This window comes from Dendropsophus ebraccatus, chromosome 6, assembly GCF_027789765.1.
Source record: "Dendropsophus ebraccatus isolate aDenEbr1 chromosome 6, aDenEbr1.pat, whole genome shotgun sequence".
Taxonomy (NCBI): domain Eukaryota; kingdom Metazoa; phylum Chordata; class Amphibia; order Anura; family Hylidae; genus Dendropsophus; species Dendropsophus ebraccatus.
In genome coordinates this window covers 28,412,242-28,426,721 of record NC_091459.1, presented here as the reverse complement: position 1 = coordinate 28,426,721, position 14,480 = coordinate 28,412,242, and the positions used below count along the sequence as shown (strand labels likewise).

The 14,480-nt window shown below is 44.0% G+C and overlaps 2 protein-coding genes across 5 annotated transcripts in view; both read left to right on the top strand.

Annotated features, from left to right (window-relative positions):
- Positions 1 to 503, top strand: part of LOC138795187 (midasin-like) — a 5,286-nt gene extending 4,783 nt beyond the window's left edge. The window contains exon 6 of the mRNA XM_069974181.1: positions 483 to 503. Within this exon, the coding sequence (XP_069830282.1) occupies positions 483 to 503 (21 nt within the window). The remainder of the gene's footprint in view (positions 1 to 482) is intronic.
- The window catches only part of LOC138795522 (midasin-like), a 75,193-nt gene continuing 61,216 nt past the window's right edge, over positions 504 to 14,480 (top strand). For 3 of the 4 annotated variants that reach the window (XM_069974734.1, XM_069974735.1, XM_069974733.1), the window contains exons 1-5: positions 504 to 595; positions 3,235 to 3,367; positions 5,340 to 5,446; positions 6,927 to 7,060; positions 11,979 to 12,139. In XM_069974734.1, coding sequence (XP_069830835.1) covers positions 556 to 595; positions 3,235 to 3,367; positions 5,340 to 5,446; positions 6,927 to 7,060; positions 11,979 to 12,139 — 575 coding nt within the window. In that variant the 5' untranslated portion in view covers positions 504 to 555. Of the gene's footprint in view, positions 596 to 3,234; positions 3,368 to 5,339; positions 5,447 to 6,926; positions 7,061 to 11,978; positions 12,140 to 14,480 lie in introns of those variants that run through there. The other variant, XM_069974737.1, reaches the window with a different exon arrangement.

The following is a 14,480-nucleotide window of genomic DNA, read 5'->3' as shown; positions in this document are numbered from 1 at the left end:
TTAATTCAAACATTTTTGCAAGTAACAAAGTTTGCAAGCTGACATTATTTAACTATAGTAATGTAATGCATTACTATTAATCCTAAAATCCTTTATATGTCAGATGCAATTCACATTCAAAACTGCTGGCACTGTTATAAAGCTGTTAGATCACGGAGACACATAATGCTATGTGTAAACCTAGTCTAACACCTGGTCCCCTCCCATTCCTGCTTAGAGCTCAGCTGGCAGCTGTCTGTCAGGCAGGGTCAGGTATGGGAGGGGAGGTTAGAGATATTCTAAAATACCTTGTGTCTCCTTGACCTAACGGCTATCTAACAATTTTAGAATTTTGAAATGGGACTGACAGATTCACTTTAAGCCCTGTGGCAATATAAGGGAATTTCTTTAGCACAAAACTCAGGTAGTTGTATTTAAGCTGGCATCTCCAGTGTATGAAGGAACTTAACAGACAAATTATATATTTACTTTTTCTTATACAGATCATTACGCACAGAGATTGATGCCGGGGCACAAGCATTGAGTAGGTTCTATTCCAGTCCACTGTCTGAAGAAATGAACAGTGTTATGAAACTACTCTACACTTCAAGATTAGGTTAGTAATCTTTTTAATATGATGTTGAAACTGTACAGGAATATGTTTTGCCAGCTAAGACAATTGACTCATTCTCAAAATGTTTGGGAATTGTCTTGGTAAAGTCTACTGCTACTTTAAATCTTACCATGCAGCTTAAAAATTCTCCCCTGCAGGATGTTTCGGTAGGAAGAGTTATCTAGGTAAAAGACTGGTTGAGAAGTAAGAATATTGTCTTAGATTAATCAGTGTTTTGAGGAAACAATCACAGCTCAGCTTTAAGGGCCAATTATAGGCCGGGAGCCTTGCAAGAAATACTTCATCAGCCACTGTAAAAGTGACGGCAATCTGTCAAGGACAGGCAAAATTCCAAATCCTCGGCTAATTGTCGAGCATCGGCCACACACCTTCTGTGTGTAAAAAAAAAAAAAAAAAAAAATCTGCTATCCTATCCTCCGTCTCTCATCCAGCCGCTTTCTTCAGGCCCCGCCTCCTCCAGCTGTCAATTGTTGTGTCACAAGTCTCTTACCTTCATCCTTGGTGCCGTTCCTGTGCAGTTTGTAGTGTGATCTTGTGTCTGGTATGGCCATTTGAAGCACTGAACATGGGGCTAGCATCCCCAAAGTGCTGATCTACCGCTTCTAATGATTATCAGTGGAGTGTAACTAAAAAATTATAACCCCTACTGTCTCTTGGCCAGGGAGAATGAATTTAGTAAAAACGTATATATTACCTACTTTTTTACTATATATAATATAGATTATACTTGCTACAGACAATACCAATCAAATTACCTGCCAAGTTTATCTGGGAAAACTCACGTCCACGGATATCATACTCATTCTTAATCAGGGAGGGTGCGGCTTGCCAGATTTAAGGACTTACTACAGAACGACCCATCTATCAAAATGGCTCTTTGGTTACTTTGATATAAACACCACTTTGTAGTCAGTTGGAAAGGCATTAAAATCTAGTTTGCCTATAGTCAGATTGCTCATACCCTTACAGACCACTACTGCAGGGAGCACTGGATGTTTGGCAGAGATACTTTTCTAAAACTTTGGGTTTTTGTAGACTCCCGCCACATATGCCTTTTTCTCAATGCCTCCCTCAACCCCTCATCTACGTCCTGTAAAACCCACACCAACCCTAGCTGAGCTGCTGCCTACAATACCGCATGGTACTGTGGCGAGTCTTCAGGAAGGGATTTTTAAGAGTCGTTGTGATAAACTGTGCAAGAAATTCCCAGCTATGGGGGATGATTTGTGACTCGAACAATTCTTAAACTTGACTTGCCTCCCTTAAGGTATTCCTTACATATTATACAAAACCTGCAGAATGAGGCTGACGACAAACCAAGTTAGATTACTGCATGAGAGCGTGAGTTAGACAATACCTTTACCCCTCTCTATTGTGGCACAATTTTTTGCACACATCCATGGCTTCTGTTAAAAAATTCAGGAGATCTTATACCAACCAAGAACATGGTGGTACAGAACACTTCATTTACTAACACAGCTGAATTTTATGGATAATGATGATTGCTGGAGATGCAAGGCCCACCCTGGTATTTTGTCACATAGAATGCCTTCACATATACCGTATTGCAGAGGATTTCCCGTACAAAATCCGAATGGTACAAATAAAGGCACATAATGCCCTGCTGAGGAAATACTTTGCCATTTAGTTACATAGTGATCATTATCGTAGCTGATTTCATTGCGATAAACTTGCAGCATGAAATCTGCTGCGATACGGTATGTGTGAAGGCACCCATACAGTATATTGGCCAGCTGTGCTTTAATCAGGGCATTTTTGCAATGTATACCCAAGATAAATGGGGTTGGGATAACACTAGATGCAGGTTTACTGCTGTTCTGGATCCCCACATCTAATTTTACCCATACGAAGCACAACTTGCCTAGCTGATTGCTGATGGCAGCCAGACTCCTCATTCCATTGGAGGTCAACCTCCCCTCCATGAGTTACAGAATGGATTTACAAAGTACAGCAAATAGCTAGGTTAGAGGAACTTAGTGGTTGGGAAGCAGGCAGGCAATCACAGTAAATTTCTTAAAACACGGAGTGTGTTCTTTTAGATATATCTGAAACTCTCTGGCTCTTGTGGCATAGATACCCCACAGAAACAAGCCGCTTAGTATGTTCGTTTCCACACGAAAATAGACCTATCTTGTTGTCTATATAATTTACAGTTTGAAATAACTTTTTGTATGTCATTTTTCAGCCACAGGTTTCTTTTTGTTGTTAGTTGTTCACAAAAAGTGTAAACTTTACTAGAAATAAAAAAAATATCTTACACTTCTAATATAATGCTGATGCTAATATAAGGCCTGCGTGTCCTTTCTCATACCTGTATGTTGAGCACCATTTATGTTAAAATTTGTATTTAAATAAAAATAGATTTGATAAAATCAGTGGAGCGGGCTGATCCCTCATCTTCATCGCTCTATTTGCAATAGGGAGACTAATCTAACCTGCTTGATAGTTTCCCTTTAAAGTATTGAATGTGATGGCGTACCATTTATGGGATTGCTCATTAATGCAGGTTTATACTAGTCGTTTTTTTTTTTTGTTTTTTTTTTTGGTGGATCATCATTTTAACAGTAATTCCAAAAGCTACCTTTTTCCCTCTAATGTAGGTGACAATTGTGCACCAGTTGATCCTCGCTGGAATTTGCAGTTGTTGGACATTATGAAACATTCCCTCTCACTTGATTCTGGCATGGAACCAGATATGGAAATATTCAGCCAGTTGGATAGTGTAATCAACAGGTAAGGCTTAATATGTAATCTATCTACCAAGAATGAATATACCGGCTCTCTAGAACACTAAATATTTGGATATTCAAAAAAATAAACAAAATAATAATAATACGACAGTGACGCATTAAAATTAATCAAATACTTTACTAGTGACTTACCTTATTGACAAACTGTGAGAAGACAAGTTGCTTAAAGCACAATTACTCAAAAGGGCAATTTTGAGGAAATTGAATATTTTTATTCTATTTCCTCAAAATTGCCCTTTTAAATATTGTGCTTTAAGCAACTTGTCTTCTCACAGTTTGTCAATAAGGTAAGTCACTAGTAAAGTATTTGATTAATTTTAATGCGTCACTGTCGTGTTAATTATTATTATTATTATTATTATTATTATTCAGAACTCAATAGTACAGGAGATTTTAAGAAACGTTGTAATTGGTTTATTTGCCGAAAAATGCATATTTTTTTTTTTTATCATGAAAAAGCAGTTTCAAGCTCTCACCCTGTCTTCATGGTTCTTTATGGAGAGAGGAGGGGTGGAGGTCAGATGAGGCACCAAAACAGGACAGCAAAGGCTATCTCCTCTGAAGTCAGCACTGACCTCTCTGACTTCTGAATATGGCCTTCACACAGCTCCCACTGTGTAATCCTTTGTTCTGTGCTCTCTGCTGGCGACTAATCTCCCTCCTCCCCTCTCCATAGGTAACACAGGGCTCGACTGATGTAAAAGTCGAGATTTCCTGATAATGAGCAGTGAATGAGAGAGAGAAGGGAGGGGGCCTGGGGAAAGTCTTTTTGAATGCAGAATGGCATATTTGCCTAATAAACCCAATTACAAAGTTTCCTAAAATTGCCTGGACTATTGATTTCTGCAAAAAAAAATAAAAAAAAATAATGAAACTACAGTGACACTTTAAAGCTAAGATTGGTTGAAATATTTGGTGTCCTAGGAAGCTCATTCTTTCTTGGTTGATCATTTACATAGTTGAAAAGTGAAAAGTGTCCCTCCTAAGTTTTTACTTGGCGCACTGCAGTCTTGAGCACCAGAGTGATGTCAAAGCAGAGCACCCCCCCCCCCCCCCCCCCCAATATTCATAAAGTGGGGCAACCCAGTACATTAAGGGGTTCCTTTTTCTTCTCCGCACCCCCTGCCTTATGGGAACATAACAGCGGGTAGAGGCTTCTTTTTTTTAAAAAAAAAAGTACCATCTTTTTACACCCTAGTTGTATAGGTTATGATTATTGTCCTCTTAAAGGGGTACTCCAGCGCGGGGGCACTTTTTTGCTGGGAACGGGGAGGAGGTGGCCGAGGGAAAAGACGTCCACTCACCTCCCCGGTTCCAGCGGCTGGTCCCGCATCGCAGCACTCCGGTGCCCGGTTCACGGCCGCTTCCGGGTGTCTGACGCGGGCCCGAGACGTTACGTCTCAGGTCCGCTCACGTATCGTCTCAGGCCCACGTCAGATACCTGGAAGCGTCCGGGCACCGGAGCGCCGCGATGCGGGATCCGCCGCTGGAACGGGGAGGTGAGTGGACGTCTTTTCCTCGGCCACCACCTCCACGTTCCCAGCAAAAAAGTGCCCCCCCCCCCACACACACTGGAGTACCCCTTTAAAACGCTTCTCTATTATCTTACATAGGTTTATTATAGTAACCTTGGTAATTTTAAAAGAAGCCCACCACCTTATAGGGAACCTGTTGGCCTGGTTTAGTCGTTTTCCAGTACCTTTTATATGCTAAAGAGTCTTGTCTAGGACTGATATCTATGTATGTACAAGCTGATGCCCTAATTTTTGTTAACTATTATGTGAAGCTCTGCATTTGGGATTGATGATAAAGCCTGGCGGAGGAGGGCACAGTCATCCTGACCATAAACAGCTCTCTCTCCTCTCTTCTGTGATAAAATACATCAAATTAGCGTTCAGCACAAGAGCGGATAAAATGTTTTAATAAAAATGAACAAATGTATTTTGCCTTGACAGAGCAATTCTGCTGATCAACCGGCAAAAACAATCTTTTTCTGAGGCACATGTGTCCAGGAAGCCAAAAAGACTAAGTGCTCTGAAAATTGCTGCGGAATTTCACAAAGGTACATTTACGGTTGTTGTTTGTTTTTTTTTGTTTGTTTTTTACATCTGTGCTGTCTATATAAAACTGTTTTAAATGAAAGACCGAATCACAAACCACATAGATATGTAGACTAGAATAGTGTGTGTGTGGGCCAGCACCATATTTACCCACCTTTGCTTTGTGCACTGAGGCATAGTCTTTCTGGAAGTGGAACTGTAGAACTGTTCCCTTGAGGGTGTGTTCACACGTACAGGATCTGCAGCAGATTTGAAGTTGAAGATTCAAAGCAAATCAATTCTGGACCATCAAATCTGCTGCAGATCCTGTACGTGTGAACGCACCCTAAAGTTGGTAGTTGAGCTTTCAGGAAGCTCCCAGTGCACATTAGGGTAGCTTCACACGTACAGCATCGCAGCTGCTTTTCTGCAGCAGATTTGACTAAATGAATGAACACAGCGTTAAATCCGCACTGTAAAATCCGCTGCGGATCTGCTGCGGATTTTAAAGTGCAGATTTAATCCTGTGTTCATTCATTTGGTCAAATCTGCTGCGGATCCGCAGCAGAAAATCAGCTGCGATACGGTATGTGTGAAGCTACCCTAAATGTTCTGATGTCACTTTTAGAGGCAGTAAGCAACTGTGTAGGAAGTGATGCACTTGGGGGAACTTCTATATGTGATCTACCGCTCTGTGGCTAAGCTGTTGCATTCAGTAGTTAAAGGAGTGCTCCGGCCGAAAAAATGTTTCCTTTGAATCAACTTGTGTCAGAAAGTTATATAGATTTTTAATTTACTTCTATTTATTCAAGTACTTATCAGGTGCTGTATGTCCTGCAGGAAGTGGTGTATTCTATCATGTCTGCTGTCCAGGTCAGGAACTGTCCAAAGCAGGGAAGTTTTTTTTTTTTTTTTTAATGGGGATTTGCTACTGCTCTGGACAGTTTTGTCACGGACAGAGTGGCAGCAGAAAATAGTCACGAACCTATGTTAAAGGGTACAATTCGGCACAGTTGTGCTGATATGGTTCCCTGCAGCCAGTATAGAGCTACTGTGCAGCTCAGGGAGCATCCCAGCCATTGCTGCTGCAGCAGCTTTATTGACAGACCGAGACCCTTTAGTGGCTCCCCACCCAGACAACTAGTTGTCAGCCCTCTGCCAACGTCATGCGACATAATGAAAAATCTTTTTTACCTTAATAAAGCTATTGCTGCAGCCGCTGCTGGTAATTTGCTCTGCGAGCTGCACAGTAGCTCTATACAATTGTGCTGATATGGTTTCCTTTTTTAAAATGGTTTGTGTCCTTTATTTGCTGTGATTGCAGTTTGTATAGTGCCAATAAAAGTGCATATGATCTGTATACATAGAGGGTGAGATCTCACAATGATTTCCTCAGGTGAGCCAAGGGGACCCCAGTCCGACACTGCAAGCTCCATGTAATCAACACTTGTTGTCATAAAAACCTATAGACTATTGTATATTTTTTGTTTTCCTCTTTATTAGATCCGGCTGTCCATCAGGATCTTCCCCATCCAGTGGTCGCCCATCTTGCTGCATTCTTTGATCTCTGGGATATGCTTGTGTGTGAATACCTGGAGTCTAACCTTTCTCCATTGACAGATGAAGCAACTAGTAAGGTGGTATCTGATCTATAAGTGTACTTTAATTCCCACTCGTAAAAAATATACTAGGAGATTACGAGATTGGTCAAGCTGTTTTATAGTAAGATTGTCAGATCAAGTGAAGGATATATCCCCCTGCCTAGTCACTGACACTCCATGTCTCCCTGATTGAACAGCCAGCTTCTGCTGAAATTTGCATATCAAGGGCTCCATATTCAGTTTTCATAGGCTCTGACATCCCTAGAAATGAAAACTCTCAGATACTTATGAACGCTCCTCAACGGGGTGGCAGGGCCCAGCTGCAAACTGTCCTCTGAGTCTACAGGCATAATAACTTATTTGTCCCAATTTACAGTTAGGCCTGAGAAAGTCCCAAATTCATTTATTATGGACATCGCAGTAGAAAGGGAGGAGGAAGAATCGCTAAGATATAGTAATAAATCATCGGCGTATAACACCAGTTTATCCTTCCTCGATCCCCTTCTAAAGCCAGTCACTCCAGGGTGCGAGCGCAATAGGGAGGCCAGGGGTTCAATAGCCAGCGCAAACAATAGCGGGGAGATCGGGCATCCCTGCCGCGTCCCCCGGTGGAGCGGAAAGGTAGGAGACAGCCCTCCATTTATCCACAAGCGCGCCACTGGGGCCGAGTATAATAATTTTCTAGATGACAAGAATACGGTCCAAATCCCATCCTCTGCAAAAAGCCCATAAATATGGCCATTCGACGCTGTCAAATGCTTTGACAGCGTCCAATGAACAAATCACCCTAGCCCCTGGATTCTCCACCGGCATCTGCAAGTTAAGGTATAGTCTACGAATATTCAAGGCCGTAGATCTGGCAGGGATGAATCCCGTCTGATCAGGATGCACCAAAGATGGTATGATCCCAGTGAGACGGGTAGCCAGGGCTTTAGCTATGATTTTGATATCAACTGGAAGTAAAGAAATAGGCCTATAGGAGTCAGGGAGTAGAGGGTCCTTCCCAGGCTTGGGCAAGACTACTATTATTGCCTCCTGCATTGACCCAGGCAGGGTGCCGACTCCAGTGAGGCATTCCATAATTCCAGCAGCTTAGGGAGTAAGGGTTTCCCCACAGACTTAAACAACTCAGCCGGGAGCCCGTCTGACCCAGGAGCTTTATAATTATGCAGGGAAGCTGCTGCGGCTTCCAGGTCTTCCAAGGATAATGGGGCGTCCAGGAAATCCTTATGTTCTAGTGTAAGGGTCGGTAAAGGTAGGTCATGTAAAAACTGCCCCAGTTGGGCTGGTGTCGCCTCTTAAGTGAGAAGAGTAAAGCGTCAGATAATAGCGGTGGAACACTTCTAGTATGTCATTCAGTGCCGTCACCGCCACCCCCTCCTGATTTTGAATGTTAGTTATGTAGGTAGGATCCCTTTGGGCGTTGGCTACCACCGCCAGAATATGACCCGCTTTCTCCCCCTCCACAAAAAAGGAATGTTTGGCAAATGTGCGTTTCTGGGCTGCGGATTCCACATCAAAGGTGTTGAGAGCCGTATGTGCAGCTCGGAGTCTCCGGGCAGTAGCCTCGGTCGGTTGTAAAATATGCTGCTCCTCCCGCTCTCTCAAACCCTTTAGGAGATCCTGTCGCAAGTGTCCCCTTCTCCTCTTTACCCCTATGATACGCTGGATAAAGTGGCCACAGAGGTATGCCTTCATGGCGTCCCATTCCACCCGGAGAGACACCGAGCCCCATTCAAAGCAAAATACTCATCCACCACCGATATCACTGTAGCCGGATCTAAAACCGTCAGCCAGTGCGGATTCAATCTCCACCGACTCCCCCCGACCACCCCAGAGCCAGGATGTGTCATTTGAAGTTTCAAGGGCGAATGATCCGAGAGGGCCCTAGGGAGATAATCCACATAGGTTATTTGATTCAACATACGGGTAGAACATACCGCTAGATCTATTCTGGATAGGGAGTGATGTGTCGATAAGTAACAGGAGTAACACCGCTCACCCGGATGTTTGAGACGCCAGATATCTGAAAGAGACAGCTCCACTAACATTTTCCCCAAGGGGGTGGTAGAGGCGGCAAGGCTCACAGAACCCATACTATGTTTGTCTATCAAGGGGTCAATGACTATATTGAAGTCCCCCACTATCAATATAGGTACATCTGGGTGAGTAGCGCCAAACTCCATCACTCTATTCAGCACCGTGCAACCATACGGGGAGGGACATATACCGAACTTAGAATGCAGCGAATTCCATAGATAACACAGTATAAGCAGACGTATCTACCATCTTGATCAATTTTACTGTCCATGCATGTGAAGGGAATATCTTTGTGTCTGGAGTACTGGGTGTGCACGGAGGGTAACTCCATCCCACCCAAGCCCGCTTCAGGTGTTGTGTAGTGTCAGCAGTCAGATGCATTTCCTGTACACACAGCACCACAGGATGATGCTGTTGCAGGGAATCAAACATTGCATACCACTTATCCGCATCCCCCAGGCCCAGCACATTCCAAGAAATCACTGTAAGCTTACTAGCCATATTCACCCTTTAGCACATAATTGAAATGGTAGTACAGCACAGTAGACATATCATTAACCATGTAATACACATTTAACTGTAAGTAGTGAAACTCAGAAAGTAAAGAGAAAAATAGCCACTGGGTGGCAGCAGGGTATAGGTCTCGGAACACAACATGCACAATAAAGAGAGTAAGGCACCATGTGGAATCAAATAAAAAAAAAAGAAAAAAAAGTTCCCCCAAATAGAACATAACATCAACTTATCCAGGAGCAAAAAGGTCTGCTTCCAAAAAATCTGCAGACTGGGGCACACAGTCCTCCATAACCATCAAACAGTGAACAGTCAGCTCTGATGCTGTAAACAAAGAGCATGGCAGGTCCCACTTGAAACAGGAGAAATGTAATCCTGCAGGCCAGCAGGAGCAAGAAAGAGAAAAACAAACGGCAGGGAAAAAAAAAAAACGAAAGGCAAAAAAGGTGTACATAAACGTGGCTCAGGTAGCGTCGATACTTATCAGACACCCGGAGGTCCTCCAAGGGCACCAAGTCTTAAGCCGAGGCAGTCAATTCCAGATCTCAGGCTGGCGCATCTCTGTTGTGGGGGCTGCGTCTTCCACGAAGATGCTGTTCCTCCTGATCCAGCCAGCGCACTGCATCTCTCGAGGAGGTGAAGAAATGAGTATCCCCCGCTGCAACAACCCGTAGCTTGGCAGGGTATAGCATAGCATATGGTACTTGCAGATTGCGTAGCCTCCTCTTCACCTCTATGAACTGAGCACGCTGTTTCTGGACTTCCGCAGAGTGGTCAGGGAAGAAGGAGATTTTGCAGCCATTAATATCGGCTTCCGGCGAGTTCCGTGCAGCTCTCAGGATGATATCACGATCACGATAATGGAGCAATTTCACTAGGACTGCCCGGGGTGGGGAACCAGGCGGGAGGGGTCGTGTAGGCACTCTGTGAGCCCTCTCCATAGCATACATTGGAGACAGGTTATCCTTCCCGAACACTTCAGCAAGCCATTTTTCAAAGTAGTCTGTGGGATTTGCACCCTCAATTCTCTCCGGCACTCCCACAAGTCTCACATTGTTCCGTCTCAGGCGATTCTCCAAGTCATCTGTTTTCAGTAATAATTGAGAAATCAGCTGATCATGTTTACGGAGGTCGAGGCAATAGGCACAACTTTGTCCTCCAGATCTCCCACCCTGTGTTCCACCTCGGTGGTCCTGTCACTGACTTTACGTAAAATTGACGGAGGAACCCCACTTCGCACTGCAGGCTGCCAATTTGTTGTGTGAGAGAGGATATAGCAGTATTACATTTAGTAATAGAGGAGTTACATTGTGCTACCGCCTGGAGAATGTCCCTCAGCGTGGGTTCCTGTGCACAGGCTGCCTCTGTATTCTGTGATATGGCCCTGCTCTGCTGTGCAGCTTCTGTCATGGAGTCAGTGCACTCCTCCTCCCCCTCCTTGTCATTGCAGCCCTCCATATTATCAGCTCCAGGGGGGCATTTACTATGGGGCATTCCTCAATTCCTTCCCCCTCCTCAAAATCATACCAGACACAGTTGTGGCTCATCCGGGGGGTCGGTGGCTTCTGAAACTCGGACAGCCTGGCAGCCGTCCCAGCTGTAAGCTGCCGTGTGGAGCGCTGTGTGTGAGGCGGCGGGTTGGCGCCATCTTGGATATCTCGGCCGCCCGCTCCCGCCATCGTTTGTGTTTTTGGAGGTCCCTCCAGCCATCCTGTCGGCACCGGAACGCGTCCTGGGGATACACGCACCCCTGGGAGAACTGCTGTGTGGTTTGGTGGCCCGCAGGAGTAGGTAGTGGCAGACACGCAGTGAGACCCGCGGGAGCTCTCAGGACTCGCGTCCGCTCACATGTCCGGCCAGGCTCCACCCCAGTATTTGGATTTTCTAATACGACCCCCCTACGTCATTTTTGCCTTGTTTGTTTGATTCAAGTGACATTTTACCTGTCTCCTCTTTACTTGATGTGTCATTCTCAGGGCCTACGAGGTATCTGTGTCAGGATCTGCCTTGTATATAGTAAAACATTCCATGTTTAATACATGTCTGTGCTGAATCTAAGTATTCTATTCTATTAAAGGTTTTCTGTGAGGTCCATACCAGGTACAGAGATGCAGATGCAGGCAGATAGGTGATGGAGAGATAAAACAAATGATACCTTTTGTCTTTGCTGTTGGCCTTTTGAAAAGTTATATAATTTCCCTTTCCCTGGAAGCTGAGGATCCAAACCTGTCTGCCTGTATGTGCATCTCTGTACCTGGTAGTGACCTGACAGATTCCCTTTTAGGATGCAGAGGATAAAACCAATTCAAACTCTGAAGTTTTTTGCATGAACATCATATATTGAAGAAGAGAAGGAAAACAGAGGAAATTATCTAACATATTTGCTTATTCTACTTTGCAGGTCTTCTCCTGCCTCAGGTGGCGCGATAGGTTTAGACTGGTGTCTGAAAATGTTGGCTTAGAAGATGATGATTTAGCCGTGCTAACACTCCACTGGAACTGGGTTGCAAAGCATTCAGTGAAACAGATTTCAGAAATCTTCCTTGGAAGTGAGCTTCACAGGTTGGTGTCAAAGCAGTGTGTTATACCAGCCACATATTTATATGACACTTGTCATGCCGGTTATAAGTGAGCACAGCATAATGTGGTGTTATTTATGCCAAAATGCAGGGTAGGTTACTAGCACTTACACTGGAAGCTCACAGCATGCACCAAGCACTGTCAGAGGAGACTCCACACCCACTGCCCCCACCCACTCACTGAAGATTAATAGATTTCATCCTCCTGCGCCTTCATACTATCACCCTGTTTCTACATCTACCCCTGCAAATGCTTACTCAGTGAGCAGCAAAATTCCTTTCCAGTTTGGCAGTTGTTCTCAATCTTGCCAGCTGCTTCTTTAGACCTAGAACCTGGGCTTCCAAACCAGCAGCGTGCGCACATCTCACTGTATCTCAATGGTATGCACTCTCAGATGGTTGATCAAGGATTGTATATATATCGCACAAGATTGTACATTGGATCGCATTTTTAAACAAGGAGCATATTTAGCAAGGGGAATATAAGATTATAGTTTAAAAAAAAAATAAAAATAATAAAAGCAAACAATGTGTTCTCCCAGAATGTAATGTCCCCGAATTTTAAAGTCCCACACTTGAGACAAAAACACACTTGAGATTGAAAAACCCTGCATGCTCTAAAACTCGCGTATCAGTTATCAGTATATAGAACTTAGCTGCAGTATCTTCTGCTAGTGACTCCTTTTCTTCAATTCTTTTATATCTTCAGGTTTTCACAAAGAATGGGTTATTGTTTCCCAAAGTTATTAGCTTATAAAACAAGACCTGTCAGAAATAAAAAAAAATATATCTTTGTCTGAGTCCTTAATGCTAAAAGTGGCTGCGGAGTTAAAGGTCTAATAATGAAGCCTTCCATTCTTGCTTTAACGTTTTTTTGAAAGGTATGCCTTCTCCTCCGTGTCCTTCCCGGAGGGATATCTGGCTAGTCCTGTGTTTTGAGACTCTTCAATGAGGCTCCACGGGCTGCTCTTTTGCATATTCATGTTTCCCAATATACCTAGGACTTCACTGCATTGAGTGCTTTCACTAGCAGTCGTCAGTGTTGTCATTTGGCTGGTCTCCCTGAGATCAGCGATCTGTTTCTCTTATGGCTCTACTAGGCATTGCTCCCACCTAGCCAGAATCCTGCTCCACACTGATGAGGGGCAACACCCCAAAACAGCTGTATGTGGATGGTTACCTAGTCTTGGTTTATCCCTTGTCATTACATTGACTTATAGGGCCACTTAATATGGTGGTTTTGGTGGTTTCCTAACAGGAGCTGCCCCTTGGCTGGGTCCTTCCCGGAGGGATATCTGGCTAGTCCTGTGTTTTGAGACTCTTCAATGAGGCTCCACGGGCTCTTCTTTTGCATATTCATGTTTTCCAGGGGGCAATGCACCAAGGACTTCACTGCATTGAGCGCTTTCACTAGCAGCTGGCAGTGTTGTCATTTGGCTGGTCTTCCTGGTTCAGCAATCTGTTTCTCTTATTTCTCCTCCATGAATATACAGTTGTTTTCTTAGCTGCCAGAATGAGAGGGGGAAGAAGGCAAAATTGAGTTGAAGACCTGGGGCCACATGGTGTAAAAGAGTGACCCAAGGGACACGACAGAGGGGAACATTAAACAGCGTATGGATCCGGCCAGATATTCAGGACCGTAAACCGACCTGCTTGCGGCAAGTCCACCATATATGCAGCATGTCCCAAGCTTCTGGGCAGTGAGGTGTCTTAGTGATGAATATAAAAGTCAAATTAGGCATGACATGTAGGATTAAATACATAGATTCACTCAAAGAATGTAAATATATGTCTGGGGGTATAAAGTGTGTATTGGGCTATGCATGAAAGAACCCCATATGAAAGACATGAGTTTCCTCTGCAGGTTAAGCAAAATTTAGTCTGAATCAGGGAGGACCCCGTGGAGAGTGAGGGGATTTTAGGAAGCCATGAATATGGAAGAGATCTACAGGGCCATGAGAGAATCCACAATAGAGAGTTAGCTTGCTGCATATAGACTTTATTTGGAGGAGGTGAGATGATGAATGAGGAAGTGACCCAACCAAAGGCAAAGCTGACCTTTATGAGGGAAACCTCTGGCCTAAAAACTGAAATATTCAAAGCCATGGAATTGTCTGAATTTAATACAATCCTGTTAAGGAAGCAAATTGCAACAAGACCTGTTGGAGATTAGGCAGGTTTATGAGGTTGGGTAAAGGAGAATACTGTCAGCAAAGAGGTTCATTTTATGATGTATTCCCCCCACCTTAACACTACTTATGTAAGAGCAAACCTGATAGGGGGCGAGAGGTGGGCTTGACTCTACCTGGTGCTACAGTCAGCTG